The sequence below is a fragment of the Sceloporus occidentalis genome, unplaced genomic scaffold (genome assembly GCF_023333645.1).
Source record: "Sceloporus occidentalis isolate IW3139 unplaced genomic scaffold, rSceOcc1.0.p SCAF_1, whole genome shotgun sequence".
In the NCBI taxonomy this organism is placed as follows: Eukaryota; Metazoa; Chordata; class Lepidosauria; order Squamata; family Phrynosomatidae; genus Sceloporus; species Sceloporus occidentalis.
This window is the reverse complement of record NW_028316981.1, coordinates 168,036,031-168,060,941: the sequence shown is the minus strand read 5'-3', so window position 1 is coordinate 168,060,941 and position 24,911 is coordinate 168,036,031. Positions and strand designations below refer to the sequence as shown.

The 24,911-nt window shown below is 42.2% G+C and overlaps 1 protein-coding gene across 1 annotated transcript in view; it reads left to right on the top strand.

Annotated features, from left to right (window-relative positions):
- Positions 1-1,254: 1,254 nt before the first annotated feature.
- AMHR2 (anti-Mullerian hormone receptor type 2) overlaps positions 1,255-24,911 on the top strand; it is a 40,987-nt gene continuing 17,330 nt past the window's right edge. Inside the window, exons 1-7 of the mRNA XM_089509016.1 lie at positions 1,255-1,474; positions 5,931-6,068; positions 13,508-13,594; positions 14,245-14,387; positions 18,756-18,983; positions 20,109-20,223; positions 23,570-23,724. Of these exons, the coding sequence (XP_089365142.1) occupies positions 1,300-1,474; positions 5,931-6,068; positions 13,508-13,594; positions 14,245-14,387; positions 18,756-18,983; positions 20,109-20,223; positions 23,570-23,724 (1,041 nt within the window). The 5' untranslated portion in view covers positions 1,255-1,299. The remainder of the gene's footprint in view (positions 1,475-5,930; positions 6,069-13,507; positions 13,595-14,244; positions 14,388-18,755; positions 18,984-20,108; positions 20,224-23,569; positions 23,725-24,911) is intronic.

The following is a 24,911-nucleotide window of genomic DNA, read 5'->3' as shown; positions in this document are numbered from 1 at the left end:
TGAAGAAACCTGCCAAGAAAACCCTATGATAGGGTCGCCATAAGTCATAAATGACTTGAAGACATACAACAACAAAAGTTAGGGACAAGTGCTTGCATCCAGATGGCAATTAGAATCTCCTGTCTCCATAACCCACCTCAATAATCTGTCCACACCAGTGTCCTCATCTTGTAACTGGTAGTATAAGAAGGGCCAGTTGCAGGAATTTGTTAGAGCAGGCAGTGAAACAATAGCAGAGACTGACTTTGGATCATCCTCAGATCACAGTCCTCCTGTGCTCTACTCTGAACAGTGGGTACATTAGTGGAAATAGAAGTTCACTTACCAGCCCAGTCACAGGCAGTTTTAGCATGTTCCTAGCTAATAGGGATTTTTATGAGTGTAATAAAGACCCCAAAGATTGAAGCTGGGACTTTCTGAATACAAACATGCGCTTATCATGAAGTAATCATCTTTCCCCCAAAGAAAAATAAACCCTCTTCCCAGACACCTTGTTAGAAGAAAGGAATAGAAATGTGAAAAGCAATTCTTGGTGACTTCAGGGAGATAGAAATGCACACTTGTGTATCTCAGTTGCAAGTAATAAAATTAATTTCCTTAAACCGAGGAGTGAGGAAGAGGAATAGTTCACTGCCTTCATTTAATTTTGATGGGTGGTTTTTTAATGGTTGTTGAATTAAAATGAGTGAAACAAGTCTCTTTAACATGGATTGGTGTGTGTGTAGTTTAATCTTGAACAGAGCCATCTGAGTGGGCCTTTAAACCTTGCTGATAATCTTGTTCCACCTCCAAACAGTTCTTTGACTCCCACGGTTTCCACACATACAAATACTTAAACCTGAAATGGTGTCCTTGGCCTACCTAACCGAAATCGTAGGCTTGAGCATCCCCTCCTTGACTTTGTAAGGGAGGTGTTTTTTTTCCAGGATGAATGCAGCTGCTTTGGGGGAGGCATTTTTCCTAGGGTGGCTTAGAAACAGTGAGTCCAACGTGCTGGCAATAAAGACAAAACCCAGCGCAGATTCATCTTGTCCTTCCTGGGCTAGATGCGCAGGGTTCCTCCCCTGCTTCCCTCCTTGCAGTCACTAGCTGACAGCACCCAGTTGAATCCCACTCGCTCTGGCTGGCCAAGTCCTTCCCACCTGGACCTGGAGGAGGAACACCAAAGTGGGCAAGCTGGGTCAGGTCAGCCTATCCAGTTTATGTGCTGCCGAAAAGTAGATGGAATCCTGGAGCTTGCTTTGGAGTTGGTCTGGCTGGTTGCTGGTGCTGGGATGGCAAACAAGCCTGGGTGCCCTGATGGAAAACCGTAGCTGCATCTCTTATGGATCTGATGCTGTGACGGAGGGCTTGGAACTCCTCCAGGGCTTAATCTTAAATGATGGCCGTAATGGCACCATCCAGTGCCCTCACAACCAGTGCTGTTTTGGCATCTGGAACCTAACTCATGGGCAACCCCAAGTTAAGGTGCAAGGTAAGTACTAACAGAGTACAGAGGAGTTTGGAGGTGTCCCAAATGGAAGGGTGGATAGGTGTGGATATGATAGTGGGCACAGGATTCTGGCAGAAACAAGGAGGGCTCAAAGCTGCACAGAACAACTCATCCTGGCCAGCAAAAGCTAATTGGATTTTGTTGAGGAAGAAGATCCAGCTTGGGTCTGTATTGTAAAGTGTGGCCTAGTATAGGCTTCAGTTGTGTGTGGACTTTACAAATGTATATTTTCCATAAATTAATGAAAGGCACCAGAAGGTCATCAAATAGACCCCGGTGTCCCTAAATGGGGATTCCAACCTACTCTAAAATATTAGTTGTTTCTGTGTTGATGTTGTGCAGGTCAGGACTGGGGAACCTTAGGCCTGCCAGGTATTTTAGCTTCATTATTGTTTATTATTGTATGCCTTCAATTCATTTCTGACATATGGTGACCCTAGGGTTGATCCTTTCATGAGGTTTTCCTGACAAGATTTGCCTTTGCCTTTTTCTAAGGCTGAAAGAGTGTGACTTGCTCCAAGCTTCCCATAGATCTCCATGTCTGAGCAGGGATTCAAACCTTGATCTCCAAGAGTCCCAGTGTAACACTAAAGCTGCTATGGTTTCCAGACTCCCTCACCATTGCCATGCTGACTGAGGATTCTGGGAGTTATAGGCAAGATATTACTCCAATGTACTAAGCCAAATACGCCTACCCTGCAGATGGAAGTGAAAACTAGTGAAAACAGTGTGAGGGAGAGAGAGATAAAAGCCTGAAGGCTGAAGGCACAGTTTCTGTTCTTGTCATCTATCTTTTGATATGTGCTATATATTAAAGGGTAGACAGAGAGAGAGAGAGACTTTGCAAAAGTATAACTAAAGAGCAGCACCTCTGAAATGAGTGTTTTCACAGTTACACCAGAGTAGTGTATTGCTTTCTAGTGCTACAAACTGTGTAAGATAAGGTGGTGTGGGTTGATCTATTAGAGAAGGGGTTGAGGGTATGAGGCTTTACCAGTTCTACATCCAGGTGTGGGTGGCTGGGGACAAATAGGAAGAACTGTTTTGCACAAATACTTATCGCCTGATTTTTCATCACGTAAGGATTTACAGCTGGCTGTGTGAATAGCTCCTCCCTGGATTGTTGTAGTGCCATCCTTGACATGAAGTGAGGGGAAGACACACTTCACACATGTGTGTTTCTTTGTTCGATGAGTGCAACCAGCAGGTCATATACATGGTTTACCTGTGAAAATCAGCCACAGATCAAACACCGCAGACAGAAAGTTCACATTAACTCAGATACAAAGGTTTTGAATGGATCAGTTTACATCTGTGCGGGGACGGGAGGATGCTCATCTGAACATACCTTCTCCAGGCCTAGCAGAGGTGGCAAGTTATCCATAAACCATACATTCTTCAGGTAGCCAAGGTTATTTTATCTTGTCCGTGTGGTACTGTCTTGGCAAGCAACATAAGAATTATATTATACTCCGGCAGGGTAAGCTCATTTGGAGTTCACATTTATTTATTCAGCATATTTTATGTCCCATCCTTCCTTCAAGGTAATATGCATGATTCTCTATCACAAAAGTGGGCATCTCTAGCCTTTCATATGTCATTGGACTGCATCTCCCAGAAGTCACTGTTAAGGTAACTAATACCAAGAGATCACAGGATGTTGCAGTCCAACAACATCTGGAAGACTACCCCGCTCATCAGTGTTCAGTAATAACACTGACAAGTAGGCAAAGGTTGCATTTAAATTGCAGAAATAATGCAGGTTGACACCAGTTTGACTGCCATGGCTCAGTGCTATGGAATTCTGCACTTTGTAGTTTGTTGTGGCACCAGAGCACTCTGATGGAGAAAGCAAAATATCTCACAAAACTACCCAGAATTTCAAATCATTAAACCATTATTTCTGCAGTGCCAATGAAGCCTGGCTGAAAGTTACCTAGTAGGTTTCTTGGCTGACTCTGCATCCACACAGTAGAAATAATCCAGGTTGACACCACTTTAATTGTCAGGGCTCAGTTCTGGAATTCTGGGCTTTGTTGTTTTTGTGAGCTCTCTGTTAGCTCTAGTGTCACAACAAGAATTCCACAGCATTGAACCATAACAGTTAAAGTGGTATCAACTGGATTATTTCCACAGTGTGGACTCAGCCTGAGCATGGCTTTTGAGCCTAGGTTATAACAACCCAAAACTCTAACCACTGGGTCAGCCTGGTTCTCTCATCTTCCTTATGATCTTCTCTTTGCCTCTCCCCTGAGAAAATGAGAGGTTACAGAACAGCAGGGGGGCATGCTCTTTGCTCCTTTAGGCTCACAGTGAGAAAAAACAGCTAGAAAACACTTCTAACTGGCTTTCTTACATAAACATCCCTTCAGACCAAAGAGGGTTTGGAAGCTATGGTTACTGTGGGGAGAGGGAGACAAGAAAGATGGGTCAAAGAGCAGCGACTGTACCAGCGTGTATCAAAAGCAGGAACTCCCACCTTCCTTGGCTCAGAATTCACAGACATAGCCGTGTTAGTCTGTAAAAATTAGTCTGCAAAGGGATCTTGGAGCACCTTTGAGACTAACTGAAAGAAGGACGTTGGTAGCATGTTTTCGTAGACTTCAGCCTACTTCCATAGGAACATGCATCTGAGGAAATAGGCTGAAATCTACGAAAGCTCATGCTACCATCTTCTTTGTTTCAGTCAGTCTCAAAGGTGCTACAAGAGCATTTCCTTGCCTCAGTTTGGCTCAGAAGAACAGCCCTAAATGGACTGCCAAAACATACAGCCACCAATGGCTCCGGGCAAGAGTGGAGCCCTCCACATTCACTGGGATCAGGGTCACAGGATCTCCGTGAATGTGGAAAACCCACAAATAAATCCTCCTTCACTTTTTTTTTTAACCTGCGAGAACAATTCTCTAGGAATCTCTAGGTCCTCCAGAGCAACGTCTGGTGGACGTTGACCATAGAGTCGTGCTGGAAGGCCTTAAGATTCTTAGATTAATCAAATCCATGAATAATCAAATCCACAAAAGTCAAATCCGCCAACGTGGCAGGACAACTGTACTTCCTGCCTTTTCTATTCCTATAGAGAGGCTGTCTCTTTCTCACTATCAGACTCTCTTTCTTCCTTCACCAATTCAGCCTAGTGCCCCAAGGATCCCTCTGCTCAACATCTTCTCCCTCACTGAGCTAAGGGATGCTTTCAGATGGTCAGCTCCCAGTATAAGGGTGGGAATCATGTAGCCCTCCAGATCTTCTGGAACTGCATGTCCCAGCAGCCCCAGCAGCCCCAGCCAGCATAGCCAATAGTGAAGAACACTGGGAGCTCTGTCCAGCAACATCCAGAAGGGCTCATGATGTCTACCCCTTGTTTTAGCATTGTGTGCCTTCTGCAGCTATTCCCTATTTTACTCCTTAACATAGCTTTTTGAGGCAAGAAAGCACTCATGAAGTAGCAATGTGAAAATACAAGAAAGCTATAAATGGAAAATAGTAGAGCAAGAGTGGCATAATGGTTTGAATGTTGAACTACAGCCTTGAAGAACAGGGTTTGATTTGCCACTCAGCTGTGAAATCCACTGGGAGACCTTGGACAAGTCACATGTTCTCAGCCTCAGGGGAAGCCAATGGCAACCCTCTGTCAAACAAGGAGACATGGAGGAATTATTATAGATGAGAATATGCATTATTCTAAAATAAGAAATTGTTCTTGCCAAGATGCACCATCATACCACCCTGAACGCACCTGATCTATCTAATTTTGGAAACTAAGCAGGACTTGGGTGGAAAATCACCAGCCAAATAGCACTACTGATCTCCTATAGGAGTGGGAAAGATCCTTCCTGAAATTCCAGTAATACAGTGCCAGAGATTGACAATAGTGGGCTGGAAGGATCAGAATCTAACTCTTAGGGTTGCTGCATCAGGATTATCCCAGACCCTGAGATTTCAGACACAAAACTAGAGACCTAGGAAAAATCTCTTGTGAAGACTATCCAGTCACAAGAGGTGGGCCATAACAGTGCTGAGGATATGTTAATCATTGACTGCGACTGCATAGAGTACACTATTAAAATGACAAACACCAGACTTAACAAATGAAGCAAATATATAGACACGTGGTTTTCAAGACAGAGCTCTCGCACTGAGTTTCCTCTCCCTTGCCCTGAGGACTGCAGAGGAGAGGCCAGGCCTTGAGACTCAGACCACCCTACACTCAGTACAAGCCAGCTTCCTAGGTCTTGAACAATTCAAAGGGCTGAATACATAAGTATAATGTTAAAAATAACACTGGCACATAAGGTGGGACCTCTTTGAATCCCGGATGACTTTTTTTTCCTTACAAGAGAAAGTTTCTGCACCTTGAGATTACGGAGAAGAGCCATCCCCCTGACTACTGTTTTTCTGGCTTCCCTACTCCCCCTGTCCCACCTCCCTATCCTCAATCTAGGTTGCTGGATGGGTGATGAGAACATCTGTGATTCTCCAACCTGTGAGCCTCGGTCGGCTGGTGGCTTCTTGTCCTGTAGGTGCCGCTCCAATCTATGTAATGCTCATATCAGCTATGCTGGGCCTGGAAAGAGGCAGGGTAAGATGTCTGTGGGGTCAGGGGTCAATGAGGGTCCACATAAAATGGAATGGCAGAACAGCAACAAAGAGACACAGGGATGGGGACCAGTCCTCTTAAGATCTCATTGGACTGCAGAACCCATCACCCTTAACCATTAGTTCTGCTGTTTGGAGCAGATGGGAGTTGGAGTTCAACAACACTTGGACGACCACAAACTCCTCACCTCTTTGTACAAATAGGGCAAAGAACCTTGTGCCCTCCAGGAACATCAGTCTGTGCGACACTCCATCCTCTCCAACCATTTGCCATCATGGCTGGACCTTAAGTGAGTTGGAAAAGGTGCCAAGGAGAGGAATCAAAGCGGGAGGGGGGGGGGCTTCTAAGATTTCATGCACATTCCATTTCTTTCTCCATTACTAGCTTATTTCTAGCCAGATGTGCGTCAAATCCCAGGAGAGCCTTTGGATCTTTCTTCCCACCAACAGGTGTGCTACTGCCTCTGAGGGGGGCAATGCATGTGAAGACTGTCCAGTCATTCTGCAGTAACCTTGAGAGAGCAGGGTTGGGAGGGAACACACCAAATATCTCTGAGTCAACCTGATAACTACACGCAGAGGAGTTGTAGCTGCCCTCTCTCACCAAAACCTGCAGATCTCAGGGACAGGAGCTTTCCCCCTTCCCCTTTGGTCTCCAACTCCCACAAAAATATATCTTCCAAACAGGGGATTCATAAGCAAGTTCATATGGTAGTGGAAGTCCCATGCTATCCTTTAAAATAGAGCAGAAGCAGCTTGCTCTGTTCTAAATTCTACAGGCCATTTCGCACATGCAGTTGTTAGACCTGATTTACAATGTCCAAAGAGAGAAAATGATAAGTGACAGAGAGCTGTTTGGAAATGTATCATGCAATCATGCACTCACCTGGGAACTGTGAATCATGGCATCACTGTCCTAGGGGTCTGTTTGATAGTAAACTGCAGTTAGGCTCTCTGTGATGCATAAAATGGTCCTATAAGTAGTTTGGTAGCATTTCTTTTCTTAAAGCAAAGTATAATCCAGAAGAGCAAAGAAAAGAGGGTCTAGCAGTGGCACCCCAGATGAATGGGATTTATCCCCAAAGGGGGTTAGATAAGGGACAAACTCAGAGCCGTGGCTTCCTTGCTTGAGTCTATCCCCCTGGAATGTGGTCTTCCTCTTTTCCTACTGCCTTCCACCTTCCCCAGCATTCTTGCCTTTTCTAGTGAGTCATCCCTTCTCATTGTATATCCAAAGTATGATAGTCTCAGTTTAGTCATCTTGGCTTCTAGGGAAATTGAGGCTTGACTTGTTCTATGACCCATTTATTTTACTTTTTAGCAGTCCATGGTAACTGTGGAACTCTTCTCCAGCACCACATTTCAAATGAGTTGATTTTCTTCCTATCGGCTTTCTTCATTGTCCAGCTTTCACAACCATACATAGAAATTGGAAATAAAGTAAATAGAAATTTCAATAACCATTTCATCCGATCCTCGTTAATTAGAGTCTGGAATAAATATAAGGACAGAATATCTCCCAATATTCCTCTGTGGGTTTCACCTCATGAGGCTTTGTATGGTATTGACCCAAAAAGAGAAGATATATGGATAAGATATAAGGATTTGATTGATATAAAGGGAACAATGAAGTCTCATGAGAAATTAATTGACGAAGGATGGGATATTGGGTGGTTTCTATACAGACAGTTAAAGCAGAGATTTAATTTAGACAAAAAACAAAGAGGCTTCTCTAACACTAAATCTGATATTGAAGAGATATTTTGGAATAAAGATGGTAAAACCCTGTCAAAGATCTATAAAAAATTGTTGGAATGGTACACAGAGGATGAATTAATTAAGGATGTATTGGTTAAATGGGCTCAGGACTGTGGAAGAGAAATCGAATTAGAACAGTGGGAGAAGTCTTGGAATGCGAGAATGAAATACTCTACTTCGCAATATGTCAGAGAAAACTATTACAAAATCTTGTACAGGTGGTATTTAACACCTGTAAAAATAGATAAAATATATAAGGTGGGCAATAAGATCTGTTGGAACTGTAAGAAAGACATTGGTACCTTCTACCATTTATGGTGGTTATGCAACAAAGCAAAAACCTTTTGGAAAAAAGTCCAGATGGAAATTAATGAAATTTTGGGAGTTAAATTAAGGTTTAACGCAGTGACAATGATATTATGTATGTTAGATGGGGATGTGGAAACAAACGGCTGCGAGATTGGTATTTGCGAGAGGTTGGAAATCAGATAAGACAATAGAAATTGAAGAATGGAGATTAAAGCTATTTCATATGATGGAATTAGATTTAATCTCACATAAAGTGGAAAACCAAGATGGCTCTAAATGGAGGTCAAGTTGGGAATCTGTCATAAAGTTTATGGGGAAAAAATGGGGGGAAAGTGCTAATTGGACCCCAAATATGGATGAAATTGTATAAAATTATGTTAGATGATGGGAATTTGTAAGGAAAACAAGGGATATATCTATATCAATGAAATTGTTAAATAGGCTCTGTTTTTTTCTTTTCTTTTTGAGATGTGATCCTTTGCAAATTCAAGTAAATAGAGAACAATAAGCCAGAGTTTGTGAGAGAGGAAATACAAAAATCAAAATTTACAGGAAAAGGGGATATACCCTTAAATAGAAGAATCTAAATAATTAATTAGACATTTTCAATAGAAATTGAGGGAAAGCGCTACATATGTAATTCAATTGGATCTTATTAGATTACAATCACATTCATCAAGAATTGTGAGAATGTGGCGTGGGAGACAAGCAAGTATGCTATCTGGTTTTTTGGGGGGTAAGTGTCACAGAAGGGAATGTGTATTGATAATGTGCAAATCGTTCTAGGTTTCTTAGGGGGATATAGGGAGTGGTATTAAACAACAGACTAAATTAAAATAAGGAATGTTAAACAAGTAGGGAGGGGTTGGGGAATGTATTGTGTAGGTATAAAGCTGTGATTACTGCGAAATGTTTTGTTTCTCGGTTACAGTGTATCAAAATTTAATAAAATATATTTTAAAAAAAAGAAATTGGAAATAACTTTAGACTGTGTAGAATCAGATCATTAAAAGCTATGGCTCACTCTTAAAGAAATGGAAAGCTCAGGGAACAAGTAGTTTGCAGAGGTCTAGAACTTTTTTCCTTGGAGAAATTAGATGGCCAGGTATTACTTCCCCATCTTAAGTAGCGAAGGCAATGACAAAATAAAAAAATAAAATAAAAAAGGCGTTTAAAATGCAGAGCTGAAGACAAAAGTAGCCTTTTAAATTTTTAGAGCAAGCGAAGGATACATTCCAAGCTGCATTTATTTATTATTTATGTAGCATGCATGGCCCTTCTGCAGTAAAACATGAGCTAAATGCAGGTGCTTGCCCCATTGAGTTTACAATTTAAATTTAGACACAGTAAGGCATTTTTAAAAAAAGCAGAGGAAAGGAAAGGTAATAGTATTTATTAAGCAAATCCACTTATACAGATTTAGGCACTCTTTTAGTTGAAAATGAAGACTATGAGACTTTGTGCCATACATAGGTCTTGATATGAAACATTCTTCTTGTGTTTATTCTAAGAATTCTATCCTGTAACTTCTCAGAAAAAAGTTATCTATACCACCCACATCTGGCCTCCATCCTTCCTCCTCCTATGTACTAGCTGATCTCCCACTGCCAGCTGTGACATTGCCTGCAGTGTTGCGCAGGTGCAAAACCTGATTTAATTGAAAGAGATAAGAGAATCAGGCAAGAGTGTAAGGGAAAGGTGGGGAGCTGTCCCTATTAACTTTTACCTGAATCTCACGCTTTCTTCCTACATCATCAGCCTTGTGGTAGGAAACAACTTACCATGTTTTGGTGCCAGTCTGCCAGTTTTCCCTCTGACATCTTTATACACTAGTTCTCTCCCTACCAACAATATTCAGCAAGTGAAGCATCTGATACCTCCAAAAAAGTTAAAACCCTATTTTTTTAATGGCAGGTGTTACCTCTGTGCCCTCCATCAAAGCCAGAAAAACAGAAGGGACCAGTCTCTCACCCCATCCCTCAACATCCCTGTTCTGAACTCCATACCAGTCTGTAGATCTGCTTTCCCCAACTTGGTGCTTAGTCCAGAAGTCAGAGATAACAGGTGCACCCCTTTTGGCCATAGTGTTCCATGTGGTTCTAGTTACCACTTTGCATCAAGCAGGAGGTATTAAAAACAAGGGAATTTTTTTAAAACAAGTTTGCTATTGGCAACTTGCACTCTTTATCCATCTAGCTCAATCTCTAATGGGTTACTAATTGCTTCCTGATAGCTGTTCATCTGGATTGCCTTCTATGTCTTTAGGTTTCTTTAGCTGTCTCAAGCTTGCTACTTAGTTCCACATGTATGGAAACATATAGGGCCATGCTAGATAGGGCTAATAAGAGTGGTGGTCCAGACCCATCAAAGTTGTGCACTGCCTCTTGTAAGAGGAAAGTCTAGGGCTCTGGGTCTGGGGGCAAAATGCTAACATATTCTCCAGATGAGAATTCTGCCCCCTCCATTAGAGTTTTCCCCCCCAATCCTCACGTTTCTAGCATTGCAGATGGTGAGACGCAGAAAATTGTCCACACTTAGAAATTTTAGATCTGCTGCATTTTCATCCCCTTGATAACTTTGCCTGTCACTTTTCTTTGGATACTCTGTTTCTCAGCCTGGAGCTGCAGTGTTGAGATGCTGCAACCATAGCAATTTGGAGACTGAAGGAAAATTTAATGGGGGGCCAGACACCTAATTTGGAGTGAGCAATGCCTTCATTCCCTCCACTTTCTCATAGATACAGATCAGAGTGCTCAGGCCCTGAAGGAAAAAGAGAAAGAGAATGGCAGAAACAGGGAGGAGCACCTGGGACGTGTATCGCCTGCTCAGAGCCAGTGTGGTATAGTGGTTTGAGCATTGGACTATAGCTGCATCTGTACTGCAGAAAGAATGCTGTTTGACCCAGCTTTAACTGCCATGGCTCAATGCTATGGAATCCTGGGATGTGTAGTTTATTGTGGCACCAGAGTTCGCTAACAGAGAAGGTTAACTATCTCACAAAAATATGAATCCCAGAATTCCTTAGCACTGAGCAATGGCAATTAAAGCGGTGTCAAGCTGCATTATTTCTACAATGCATATGCAGCCCATGACTCTGGGGCCCAGGGTTTGAATCCCTGCTCAGCCATGGAAATCAACTGTGTGACATTAAGCAAGTCACATTCTCTCAGAGGAAAGCAAAGCCAACCCCCTTCTGAACAAATCTTGCCCCCCAAAAAAACTTATGATAGGATTGCCTTAGGGTCGCTGTAAATCAGAAATGAGTCGAAGGAACTCAACAACAAACCAGCTGCTCAGAGGCCAGGACAACTTTGGACCTATTTAGTTCAAGTTTTGTTTTTCTTTAAAACCAGTTGTTGCTTTGTAAGTGAGTGTTAGTGGCAGACCTCTGTGATGCGGTTTCCGATATTCAAAAAGGTGCGCAGCAGGTTGGGAAAGGCTGTTCAGTCCATTCCAGCTTCACTTTTTCACTCCCCTTCTGGCTGTAGAAGTTGGACAAAAATAGGATTTTGCTCTGAGCCTGAAAGTCCTCTCTGGCGGGTTACAAACCGCCACTTGGGACGTCCTCAGGACATCCCAGTTTAAAAAAGGGGCGTCTCTTCCAGACGCCCCTATTCCTGTTACGGACTCTGTCCATAACAAACGGCGGCGGCCATTCCACACGGCCGCCGCCATCTTGACGTAACGGACGCTGTGCGTCCGCGCGGTGCTAATGACGTCGCGAGTGCGCCATTGGCGCCTCGTGGCGTCATTAGTGCACCACCAGAAGAAGCTCCATTTTGGAGCTTCTTTTTTGCTCCGTAAGGGAGCCGTGCGGTTTGGCTGTGGCGGCTCCCTCGTGGAGCAAACAGCAGCGCCGGGAGACCGCCGCAAAGCGGAGGTTTGTAACGCCTCTTAGTTGCTCCTTTCCAGGGTTGCCAGAGTGAATGTTGAAAAGGGCTCCTATACCTTTAATGGCTGTGTAGAAGCGGGAATTTCAGCAGGTGTTGTTTGTTAACTCTTCATACTACACAGTTATAGAATGATTATTATTCCACTTTAGCCGACAAGATGCGGCCTTATGGACTTTTGTAACTGGAAGTTTCGGAAGGAGTATTTATTGTTCTCAGTCAAACATCTCCAAAGTCTCATGAAACTAAAAGCCCAGTATTCTGCAGGATGGAACCATGGCAGTTAATATGGAATTATAGCACTATAATTGTATACAGCTAGCCTCTCCCTTATCTGAAATGTTTGGGGCCAGAAGTGTTTTGGAGTTTTTCAGATTTTGTAATATTTTTATATATACACACACACACAAAATGAGGTATCTTGGAGATGGGACCCAAGTCTAAACACAAAATTATTTTATGTTACATATATACCTTTTACACATGTTGTTGTTGTTGTTGTTGTTGTTGTATGCCTTCAAGTTGTTTCCAATTTGTATTGACCCTATAATGAGTTCTCCTGGCAAATTTCTTCAGAGGGGAAGAAATTGTCATTGTTACCCTTTGAAGCTGAAAGCTTGTGACTTGCCCAAGGTCACCCATTGAGTTTACATGGCTAAACTGGGATTCAGACCTCGGTCTCCAGTATAATAATCCAGTGCTTAAACCACTACATCACACTGGTTCCAAATAACCTGAAGGTAATTTTAGATATAATATATTTTTAAAATAATGTTGTGCATGAAACAAAGTTTGTGTGCACTGAATCACCAGAAACCAAAGGTATCACTATTCTTAGCCACCTATTTGGACAATTCTGGATTTTGGAGTATTTCAGATTTTGGAATTCTAGATAAGGGATACTCAACCTGGTTGTGTAAATCAACACCTGCTAAAATTCCCTCTTCTACTCAGCCATTAAATCTACAGAAGCCCTTTTTTGGTTTTCAGTCCAGAACTGCACTCCCTGTTGTCTTATGTTCCCATTGCAGCCTTCGCCGCCATCCACCACATCATTGTAGTGCCACAGTGTGGCCTTCAAATGTTGGAAAGCAATGGGAGGAGACAGGAATGTTGGCTGCAGAGATGAGAAGGAGTGGGCGGGTGCTGGTAGAAGGAGGGAGACATCCTTTCTCTTTTAATTTTAATTAAAACATCAGAGGAAAGTTTGAAGGAAACAGATGCCAGGGATGGGCAGAGAGGTCTCGGACAAGGACCATGTGGAGGCTCCCAATGCACCTGGACTGGTGGAGGAGTGGGGGAAGGTTACCCAAGGCTTTGAGCCAAGAGGCTTGGAAAGTGTGCACAACTCCTTCGTGGGAAATAGGTTACAAGAGATTATTCTCCCCTCTGAAATGTAGAATGTGCTGTAGTAATTCTCCCCTCCTACTGTGGGTTTTGTGACCTCCTTGTCTTATCTCTGCAGCTGAGTCCTGGCCTGGCCCCAGTGGGACTTTCTGGATCATCGCAGCCGGCCTTGCTCTGCTCTTCCTGGGTTGTCTGGTGTTTGTAGGTACTGTGACTTCAGGGGAAGTTTTAGTGAGGTTTTTAGAGTAAGGCTAGGCCACCCACACAACAATAACAACTTGTTATGGGGCAAGATATGGGTGAGGAAACCCACATTTACCTGCTGGGGATTACCATGAGGAGAGACTGCTAATGACAGATTCTGGGTTTGCCCGCAACCCAGCAGAGGGACCACTGGTAATGTCCATCATCCTCAGGTGGTATGGGATTTATAGTCTAATATCTCTGCAGGTTGCCAGGAAGAAACTGCATTATGCAATGATCCCAGGAATTGGCTTGAGAATCCCATCCCTCCGGTCCTTCCTTCCTCATATATATATATATATATATATATATATATACACACACACACACACACACACACACACACACAGAGAGAGAGAGAGAGAGAGGTGCAAGTTATTAGACCATAATGCTTTTTTTTAAAATGGTTTGAGCAAATTATGTTGTGTGTGGTAGTGGGAAAACTGAGCAAGGTTTGTAGAGTTTCCTCTCTGTGTCCCTTGTACCTTTCCACTATAAGCAGAATAAATTTTTAAAATAAATGTACATTTGCATAAAGGGCAAATAATGCAGGACTTGGATTGCATGCTGGAATTTGTGCAGAAGTGAACCTCCTTTGTTCTCTCCTTGTAGTTCAAAGGTACTGGAAAGTCCCTGCAGTGTTACTGTGCACAGAAGCATCAGTGGAGCTCACCAAGGTTAATGCCACAGGCCCAAAGCACAAGGCCAAGAGGAAACTGCCTGAGCAGAAGTTTCAAGACCTCCAGTTCCTTCAGGTATCACTCTGGTCACGCGGAGGGTTGTGGCTTCACTGAGAGACACCATATTATTATTATTATTATTATTATTATTATTATTATTAACCTTTATTTATATAGTGCTGTAAATTTACACAGCGCTGTACATATAATCTTTTAGTTAGGCGGTTCCCTGCCCTCAGGCTTACAATCTAAGAAACACCATAGTTTCCTTTATTCTCTATTTCATAGGATCATAGACATGGAAGGGCCCTCATGGGCCACCGAATCCAGCATCCGGCTCAGAGTAGGATCTCCATCTAAAACATCTCCAGCAGGTAGCTGTCCAACCTCTTTTTGAAGATGTCCAGAGAAGCAGACCCTACAATCTCCCTTAGCAATTGGGTTCATTGCTGAACTGCTCATACTGTTTAGAAGTTCTTTCTAATGTTCAGTCAAAATCTGCTCTCCTAACTTCAGACCATTAGATCTTACCCTGTCCACTAGAACAGCAGAGAACAGCCCTTCCTCCTCCTCTCCATGACAGCCCTTGAGGTATTTAAAGAAGGCAATCCCATCACCCTTCAGTCTTATCTTCACCAAGGTGAACATGCCCAGCTCCTTCAATCTCTTCTCATACATTTTGTTCTCCATACCTCATATTATCTTCGTTGCCCTTCTCTGAACCTCCTCCAGTTTGTCTATGTCCTTCTTAAAATGTGGCACCCAGGACTGAATACAGTACTCCAGATGAGACCTGGCCAGTGTAGAATATAGTGGGACTGTTACTTCCCTCAACTTGTAAACTATTCTTATATTAATGCAGGCTCAAATAGCATTCACCTTCTATGTTGCAGCTACACACTGCTGACTCAATTTATGATCAACATTAATCCCAAGATCCTTTTTACATACACTACTGCTGAGCCATGTGTCTTCCATCCTGTACTTGTACATTTGGTTTTTGTGGCCTAAATGTAAAATTATTGCCGCGATTGAATTTCATTTTATTAATTTCTGTCCAGTTTTCTAGTTTATCAAGGTCCTTTTAAATTCTGTGCCTATCTTCCAATGTGCTAATCGCCCCTCCCAGCTTTGTGTCATCTGGAAATTTGACAAGGATTCCCTCTATCCTATAATCTATTCTAAGGTATTGATAAAAGTGTTGAAGAGTAACGGCCTTAGGACAGAACCTTGGGGGACCTCACTCAAGACCTCCTTCCAGTTGGAAATGAATCCACTGATTATGACTCTCAACACCAATGTCTAGACTCCAACCATAAGTCGTATGTCTCCACATAGTGCTGGCAGGCCTACTTTTCAAAAGAAGGGACTATAGGTCATTTAATAAATAATAATAAAAATTTTATTTATATTTTCCCGCCTCTCCCTACGGATCGAGGCGGGATTACAGCCAGTATCAAGACAAAGATACATCACAATTACAGTCATTTAAAATCAACTCATAAAGTAACACATACCTTAAAAACATACAATTTAAAAAAACGTCCTGAGATAGATATATATTTGGGGTGATTTCCCTTATAGAGGGTCGGGGGGTATGCTTTCTGGAAGAGATGGGTTTTCAGTGCCTTTTTAAAGCCAGGACATGTGTATCAGAGCCAAGAATTCTTCTCTTCATCTTGAGCGGTTGACTAAGATGAGCTTCAGAGCTTGGAAAACAGAGGTGTTTTTAATAATAATAATAATAATAATAATAATAATAATACTTTTTATTTATAGCCCGCTTTTCTAAAGGAGATCAAAGCGGGTTACAACAAGGATATAAAACATTATACAATTTGGACAACAGTATATAAACATCATAAAAACATTCCAAAATTAAAAACACAATAAAACCACAGAGAATAAAAACCATAGCCAAAAAACAGAACTAGCTGGAAAGCAGCATATATGATGGGGAACAGATGTCAAGACACAACTCTCAGAATCCCCAAGTGGTGATGTTGGTTAAGGAGTTCTGGCAGTTGTAGTCCTTACAATGGGCTTTTCCAAGATTTGGGTTGGGAGTGTTTTCATCTGAGGTCCATTGAACTGAGAAATTCTTTGAACCCATGTGTGGCTGGGCAGCTCTTCCCATTGTTAGTCTGAAGCCCATTATTAGAGCATTCTTCTTCAACTTGTTACCTTCTGGATTTGATCCTCAAATCACTTCTGTCCCCAGCCAGCATGGCAAGAGTCACCTTGCTGAGTAAGGCATGAGAATGGACAGTGTTGTGGGCAATCATACTCACAGATAATAGGCCTCATGACATGAAACTGTGTGGCTGAGAGAGCCTTGCACAAACAAGGCATAAATAACCTCTGAGCCTATTGTGTGTTGTTATGCAGGGCTGGCCCCCGACTCAGGCACAGCAGCTAATGGTCTCCCTTTGTTGTTCCTGTCCAACTTTAAATCATTTTTGATCATGAGGTTTTCTTGGCAAGATTTTATTCAGAGGAAGTTTGCCTTTGCCTTCCTCTGAGCCTGAGAGAATGTGCCTTGCTCTAAATCATCCAGTGGGTTTCCAAGACTGAGCAGGGATTTGAATCCTGGTCTCTCAGGGTCCTAGGGTGCATATTCTACACCGTAGAAATAAATACAGTTTGACCTCACTTTAACTGCCATGGCTCCCTCCTACAGAATCCTGGGATTTGTGATTTTGTGAGTCACTAGCACTCTTTGGCAGAGAAGACTATAGATCTTGCAAAACTACAAATCCTGGGATTCCATAGAATGGCACTTAAAGTGGTGTCAAACAGCATTATTTCTACAGTGTAGATGCACTTCTAGTCCAACACTCAAATCACTATATACCAACTACACACTGGCTCTCTAGTGGTGTCCCTATCCACCTTTTGTTAATCCAGCCATGTTCTTTTGGCACATTAAGTTTTTTAAAAAATCCTACATATACCTATCCTTAACTGTGGCAATAAAAATGAAATAATGAATAAAATTGTCAACAATTTGCTGTCTTAAATGACAGCCCAAACCTGAAGCAGTTGTATCACTCTGCCAAATGGTAAGTCCTGCTGCTGTGGTTTTGAATTAAGCTAAAGCAAAGTAGATGCTTTTGTAAAGGAAATGAATGTTCTGACCCCACCCCTAAAAGGGCTCAATGTAAATGTAACACTGATATTGGCCAAGAGGCTGATTTGCATTATTTGCATTACTGTACAACTGTTGTCCTTACTTTTCTAAATAACCATAGATTTTCTAATGTCAGATGTTAACCAATAACATTGATATCATCAGGCCATAATTGATAGAACTGATATAGTCAGGTGTCCGATATCAGATTTCAAAGGCATATCTGCCTTTGTCTGTATCAGCCTCCAAAGATACAAAGGAATCCTGTAGGACTTGTGAAAATCCTGAGAGAATTAAGTTTGTAGTAGGAGCTTTCACAGACTCGGGCTGCATTTACATGGCAGAACTAATGTACTTTGAAACCCCTTTAATTGATCTATCTAGAACTCATATTTCAAACCAGTTTAAACTGAGTCCAGTTTATGCTTCATCTGTGTAAATGTGCAGAGGAAGTTACTTCTGTGGACTCAAGTCAAGAGAATTCTGAGCACCAGCGTAAAACAACAATTCCCACAATTCTCTTGCATTTAAACCACTTGAGGCTGCAGTCATGAACATACCAGTAATTAAGGCTTGTAAAGTGCAGCATGGTGTAGTGGTTTGAGCATTGGACCAGGACTCTGGAGACCAGGGTTAGAATCCTGGCTCAGCCATGTAACCCACTGAGTGACCTTGGGCAAGTCATTGTGTCAGAGCCTGAGAGGATAGCAGTGGTGGCAAACTCCCTCTGAAAAAACGTGCCAAGAAAACCCCATGATAGGCTCTCCTTAAGGTTGCCATAAGTCAGAAATAACTTGAAGGTATACAACAAAGTGCATCGAGACTTACTTCTGAGTAAATCTACATAGGATTGTGCCATTAAGCTTTGTGAGTCTGCACAGGCTCTAAAAGCAGGGCTCAGAAACCTTTGGTCCTGCAGCAAGTTTTGGTTTACAGCTCCCATAAGCCTTTATCATTGGCCCTGCTGGGAGTTGTAGACCAAAACATCTGAAGAGCCAAAGATTTCCTAGCCCTTCTTTAAAAACCAGTTCTCTCTGTCTTCTGTTATTTAACCAGACATTGCACACAAATATATTTTCAAATTAAAAATGTCTTCTGACACTCCACGGGGGCTAGATGCTTGCACAGTTTGTAGAGCTGACATCACATTGTTGAGTAAAGTATAAAAGTAAAGTATAAAAATCTGTCCCACATTAACAACTATCTGTGCTTTCATGGTGTAGACTAGGAATGGTAGAATCTGGTGCACAGGCCCTACTCTATGTTAAGAAGTTTGTTCTGATCTTTCCTTTAAACCTTTTCTTTCCCTTCAGGTTCTCCATGATGGGCAGTTCTCCAGACTGTGGCAAGGAACGTTCCACCAGCAGCCTGTGGCCATCAAAGCCTTTTCCCCTTTGTGCCGCCGACAGTTCGCCTCCGAGTGGGCTGTGCACAGCCTCCCACTCATGAGCCATGACAATGTGGTACAGCTACTGGCTGCTGGGTATGGGGGGCCAAATGAGGAACAAGGTGGCCTCTTGGTGCTGACATTGTACCCATTGGTGAGTTCCACCGACAGGGATGGCTGGAATGAATCGATTCACACATAACTGCAGTGGCATCATTGGGGGTGCAGGGGTGTGGACTGTACCAGGTGACACCCAGAAGAAGGGTGACACGTGGTTGGGTCCTTCTCCCCCTTTGCTGCAGGAGGGACACATGGGCACCCTCGCTGACTGCCCATCCCACAGTTCCTCCCAGGGGAGGAAGCCTGAGGATGGAGAGGGAAGGGGCGAATGTGCACTCTTCCTGCACTGGGTGACACCATACAACTGAACAACTGGCTTTTTTTAAAAATATGTGGGATTACGTATAATAAGGATGTGGTAGCTCAGCAGTTTAGACACTGACTCTGATGATTGCAAGATCAGCAGGTTGGCATTTCAAGGCATGGATGCCACATGACTGAATGAGCTCCTGTCACTAGTCCCAGTTTGTTCCAAACTAGCAGTTTGAAACCATGCAAATGCAAGTAGACAAACAGATACCATTCCGGTGGGAAGGTAACAGCATTTGGTGCAGTGATGCTGGCCACATGATCACAGGTGTCTTTGACAATGCTGGCTCCCTTGGCTTAGTAACGGAGATGAGCCCACCACCTACAGTTGGACACAATTAGGCAGTCACTTCAAAGGGGAAACTTTTACCTTTACCTTTACCGCCTATAATAAGGTATATATTTAGCTGATTGCTTACAAGGATAGCATGGTCAAGGCTACTTTTTGCCAGCTAAATTTGGGGTTTGTAACCCTGGCAGCAAAATTTGCCTCTGTTGTGTTCTCAGTTTGCTCTTTTAAAAAATAGCCAAGTTTTGACTTTTGAGACCTTAAAACTAGAAGTATATTTGGATGATGCAATTTCCTGGTGCAAATTGCCTGATGCAATTTCAGATACAAAAGGGAGAAAAAGCAGGCATAAAAAGATCTGGCCCAGTCTTCTTTGTGCTGAGATGTCTGATTCATACACGCAAGTCCAATTAATACTGCAGTCATCAAATGATGAATGTGCTTGAAAAATATCATGTTCCCATGGCCAAAAGCAAGCTTAGTCTCATTACTGGGAGACAGGCAGGATATAAATGAACAAAATCAATAATAGTAACTCTTGTAGCTGCATTGTTTTTGCAGGGATCCCTGCGAAATTTTCTCAGCCAACATGTTTGTTCCTGGGACTTCACTATCCAGCTAGGATCTTCCCTTGCCAGGGGCCTTGCTTTCTTGCATGGGCAGCAGTGGAAGGAAGGTAAGACCCAACAGGTAATTTGATGCTAAATTTATCCATCCTCCTTGCCTTAGTGTGACATTAATTTAGACTGAACTGATAATCTTAGAATGTGTGAGGTTTGTCAATTCCTTGATCCAATGTTTGCATGTGGGGCACATAATATGCTGTATAATGAAGCATCTCCTCAATAGCTCTTACTGTTCTCTTTCAGCTGTTTTATTTCATATTCCAGGTGTTCTTGCATTGATGAGCTGATTAACATTGATGAAAAGTGACATGAATAAAAGGCCTTTGGCTGCATCTGCACTGCTGAAATAATCCAGTCTGACACCACTTTACCTGCCATGGCTCAATGCTATGGAATTCTGAGAACTGTAATTTGTTGTGGCACCAAAGCTCCCTGACTAAATATCTCACAAAACTACAGTTCCCAGAATTCCATAGGACTGAACCATGGCAGTTAAAGTGGTGTCAAACGGGATTATTTCTTCTGTGCAGATGCAGCCTTTGTAGATGCAGTCAAGCCACAGGAGACAGAGTTGAGCCTCTTGGTGAATTTTTGTTCACTTCTTTTGGCTTGATACGAGTTTATTTATGAAGAATTTCTGTGTTACCACCCAACTACTGTTCCTTTACAACCACTGCTTTGGCAATTGTCCCTGTTTGTACTTTTTCATTTAAATTTCCTCAAACCCACTGATTACAATCCCCACTCCCTCAGTCAGGCATGTGTGTAATGATTTGCCAACTGACATAACACTGTATGTATCTGATGAATTGGGCTGCAGTCTTTGTAAATTTATGCCATAATAAAGATTATTATTCTTTAAAGTACCACAATTTCCTAGGGAAACATGAGAATCTGCCCTTTGAGTGTTTCTATATTCCTCTTGTTACAAAATAGGACATGTAGGTTGGAAGAGAGAGAGAGAGATTTTGGACTCAGAAAAAGAAATACATAGTACACCCCTTTCCAAATTAATTTCTGAATGTTCTCTGCTGTCAAAATCATCATATGCAAGGAAGTTAGCAAGCCTTGAGGGGGAAAAAGAGCTTTTCATCCTAGCCCACAATGAGCTAATTTTCTCCATGTAAGTTTTCACCCACACAAATTGGATCTTGGATTTCTTCAACTGACTTTTGTATTCTTTTATATACTGAATAGTACAGTCAGCCCTCCGTATCTATGCACTCTTCATCCACAGATTCAACCATCCACGGCTTGAAATTCCAAATAAATTCCAAATAAATAAATAAATAAATAAAAATCTGAAAAGCAAACCTTCATTTTGCTATTTTATGCAGTGGGCTCTTAGTATCTGCTGGGTTTTGGCTCCAGTAACCTCCTTGGATAACAAAATCCATGAAGGCTCAAATCCCATTAAATGCAACATCATAGTGAAATGATGTCCCTTACCTTATGTAACATAGTAAAATCAAGGTTTGGTTTTTGGAATTCATATATTTTTGAATATTTTCAAGCCATGGTTGGTTGAATCCATGGATGAAGAATTCATGAAACAGGAGGGCCGACTGTGTAATGGACACCACTGTATATAATGGGACTTGAGCATCTATGGATTTTGGTATCGATGAGGGGTCCTGGAACCAAACCCCAGCAGCTACCAAGGCCCCACTGTAAAATGACACAGCTACTATCAGTTGCTACATCAACAAGCATTTTGCCACTTTTTAGTTGTTTTTACAAAACACATTTTCCTTCTTTTCTCTTTTACCATGCCCTAGGACTATTTTTGTTGTTCCAAAGAGATGAGTGTGTGCTTAAAATGTGTAGAAGCATTTGGATATGCTATTCACCATACCTTAAGTGCATTGGCTACAGTTGCATAAAAACTGCTCAAAGGGTCTAGGGCTGAATCTGCACTGCAAAAATAATGCAGTTTGACACTGCTTTAGCTGCAATGGCTTAGTGCTCAGTTTGTAATTTAGTGGGATAATTTATCTTTCTCTGTCAGGGAGCTCTGGTGCCACAACAAATTAGAAATCCCAGGATCCCATAGCATAGAGCCATGACAGTTAAAGGGGGTTCAAACTGCATTATTTCTGCAGTGCAGATTCAGTCTAAGTCAGATGAACTATCATAGCTATGCATCCACAGTCTGGTGCCAGTCAAGTGTGTTGAACTACATCTTCTGTCATACTGCTGGGCATGATGAGTGTTATAGCCCAGTATACCTGGAGAACATTTGGTTGGGAAAGGGTGATCATACCTCTTGTCCACCTCCTCCTTCTTCTGTCCCTCTATCTCCTTTCACATTTTCTGGAAGAAATTAAAAGAACAAAAATCCAGCCCTTTTGGATCAGAGCAAGACTTGTCTAGTCTAGGGTGTTCTTTCCAGCCCAACAAAGCAGGACTTATAGGCATTAGCCTGCCTTCTTTGTTCTCAAATTATTTCAGGGCTTCTAAACATGGTGGTTGCATATCAGTGTCACAACTAAGAATACCCTTTGCCATATCTTCCATTAATTTGTCTAATACCTTTATTTTTTCAACAACAACAAAAAAAGAGAACGATTTAAGCTGGTAGACTTTGGAGATTTTCACATGGGCAAAAGGGACAGGAGCATAGCAGGATGCTCCCATCACTATTCTACAATTGCGCAAATATTATCAGATGACGTCACGATAATCACGCCATTATTCCATGAATAAAGAGGAATTCTAGCAACACTTTTTATTCATGGGAAAGTCCCATGTCACATCTTGCAGCATGAAATTCTGAATGTGAGTGACTCATTGTATATCAGTTTTAATTCACTAGACTGGCACTTCAATGCCATTCTTTGTTTAGCAAAACAAGGTTTTTGAACTTTGTTTTCTAGATTCCCCCTAGCCCAGCATGAACACTAGAGAAATGGTCATCTGGAGAACTAACTTTTTCAAGCTCTGTTTCAGAGTCCAAGTATTGTGAGAGAAAGAAAAAGTGAAGCCGTTTTGTACTGAGTTTAGTCCAGGTTTTTTTTTTAAAAAAAAAAACCAGTTTGTGGGCTTCAACTCGCATCAGACTCAGCAAGCAACACTGATGCAATAGTAATGCCAGTGGTCAGAGATTATAGGAGATGTAGTTCAGCCACATCAGGAAATCTACAGGTTCTCTTCCTCTGGTTCTCTGTGGCTGCCAGCAGCTTTGATGTGTTCTAGATACAAAGAGGTCTTTCTCAGCTCTTCATACCCAAAAGTGTCTGGCTTGATCCTTAAACATGCAAAGCAGGTGTTCTGAGATTGAACTATGAGCCCTCTTCCCTTGCCTGTTATCTCTACGCTGCTCATAGTTTTAATAAATTTTACTGCGCTAAACTGTTGATTTCAGTAAACAGTGCTGTGCCTTCTGAATGATTCTAGGTTTACATAAACCTGGGGTGGCACACCGAGACCTGAGCAGCCAGAATGTGCTGGTACGAGAGGACAGGACCTGCGTCATTACTGATTTTGGCCATGCCATGACTTTGCCTGTGTGCCATGAGCAGTTCAAAGATGGCTCTGCAGACATCTGCAAGGTATCTATGGCACTAAGGAGTGAAGTGGTATTGGAGAGAAAGTAGCATCAAGATCAGGGATAGTGGGGAAAAGGGGGTGAGTGAGTAGCTGTTGTTCTCTGCTCCCTCATTTCCAGATGCTAATGAATCAGCAGGAAGAGGCAGAGATGCACAATAATCCTCCTTCCTCTTCCTTCCACTGAATGCTAACTTTGTTCCTGTTATTTGCCATCAAGCTGGTCATCAGCAGCCCTGCTCAGGTTTTGCAAACTCAGGGTCATGATGACTTCCTTGATGAGGTCAGTCCATCTCTCATGAAGTCTCTCTCTTTCCTACTGTCTTCCACTTTAACCACCATGTTAATCTTTTCCAAGATTTTCCAAGCCAGTGTCTGAAACACTAATCATGTACAATGTCTAAAGCATATCAAATCCAGAAACAAGTCGTAGGGACAGCCATGAAAAGCCGGAGCAAATAAGTCCATCTTCAGGAAGTGTTTAAAAACATACAATGCTTCCCGTATCATGAGGGTAGAATGCTCTGAAATGCAAGCTCTGTGATATTATATATATATATATATATATATATATATATATATATATAAAATATCTTAAAAGGCTCATTGTCAAATGAGGATCTGCTTTACCCAGTGGTTTCCATGTCAGCAGGGGCAGCAAAGATACTTCAGATTATAGTCCAAAGATTAAAATAGCTATCTAAAGTGTTGCACGAATTTTGAGTGATGAGGTCAGCATCTTGGAGACTGTCTTTAAAGTTTATACTAAAATTCATAGAATCCTAGAGTTGGAAGAGACCCCAGTCCAAGTCCCTGCCATTCAGGAAGACACAATCAGGCTGGATGGCCCAACAGATGGCCATCCAGCCTCTGTTTGAAAACCTCCAAAGAAGGAGACTAGGCAGAACAAATATCCCCGACCTGAGTTCTCAATGGTCACTTTATACTCCCCAGATAGTAGCACATTTTTGCACACTGATTGTTGTCCTGCCAAGATGACAGGTTATCTAGTGGTAAGGGCTTCTTCACAGTTACCGTATGTGTATTTGCACACTGCAGGTATCTTGCAGATTAAATCCAAAAGAGATACTGTAATATTGAAATGTGGACAACAGAGTTGTAATATTAAAATGTTTAAGATCTCTGTTGTTTACAGCTTTCAAACATAGGGTTGGATTGGATCTAGGCTATG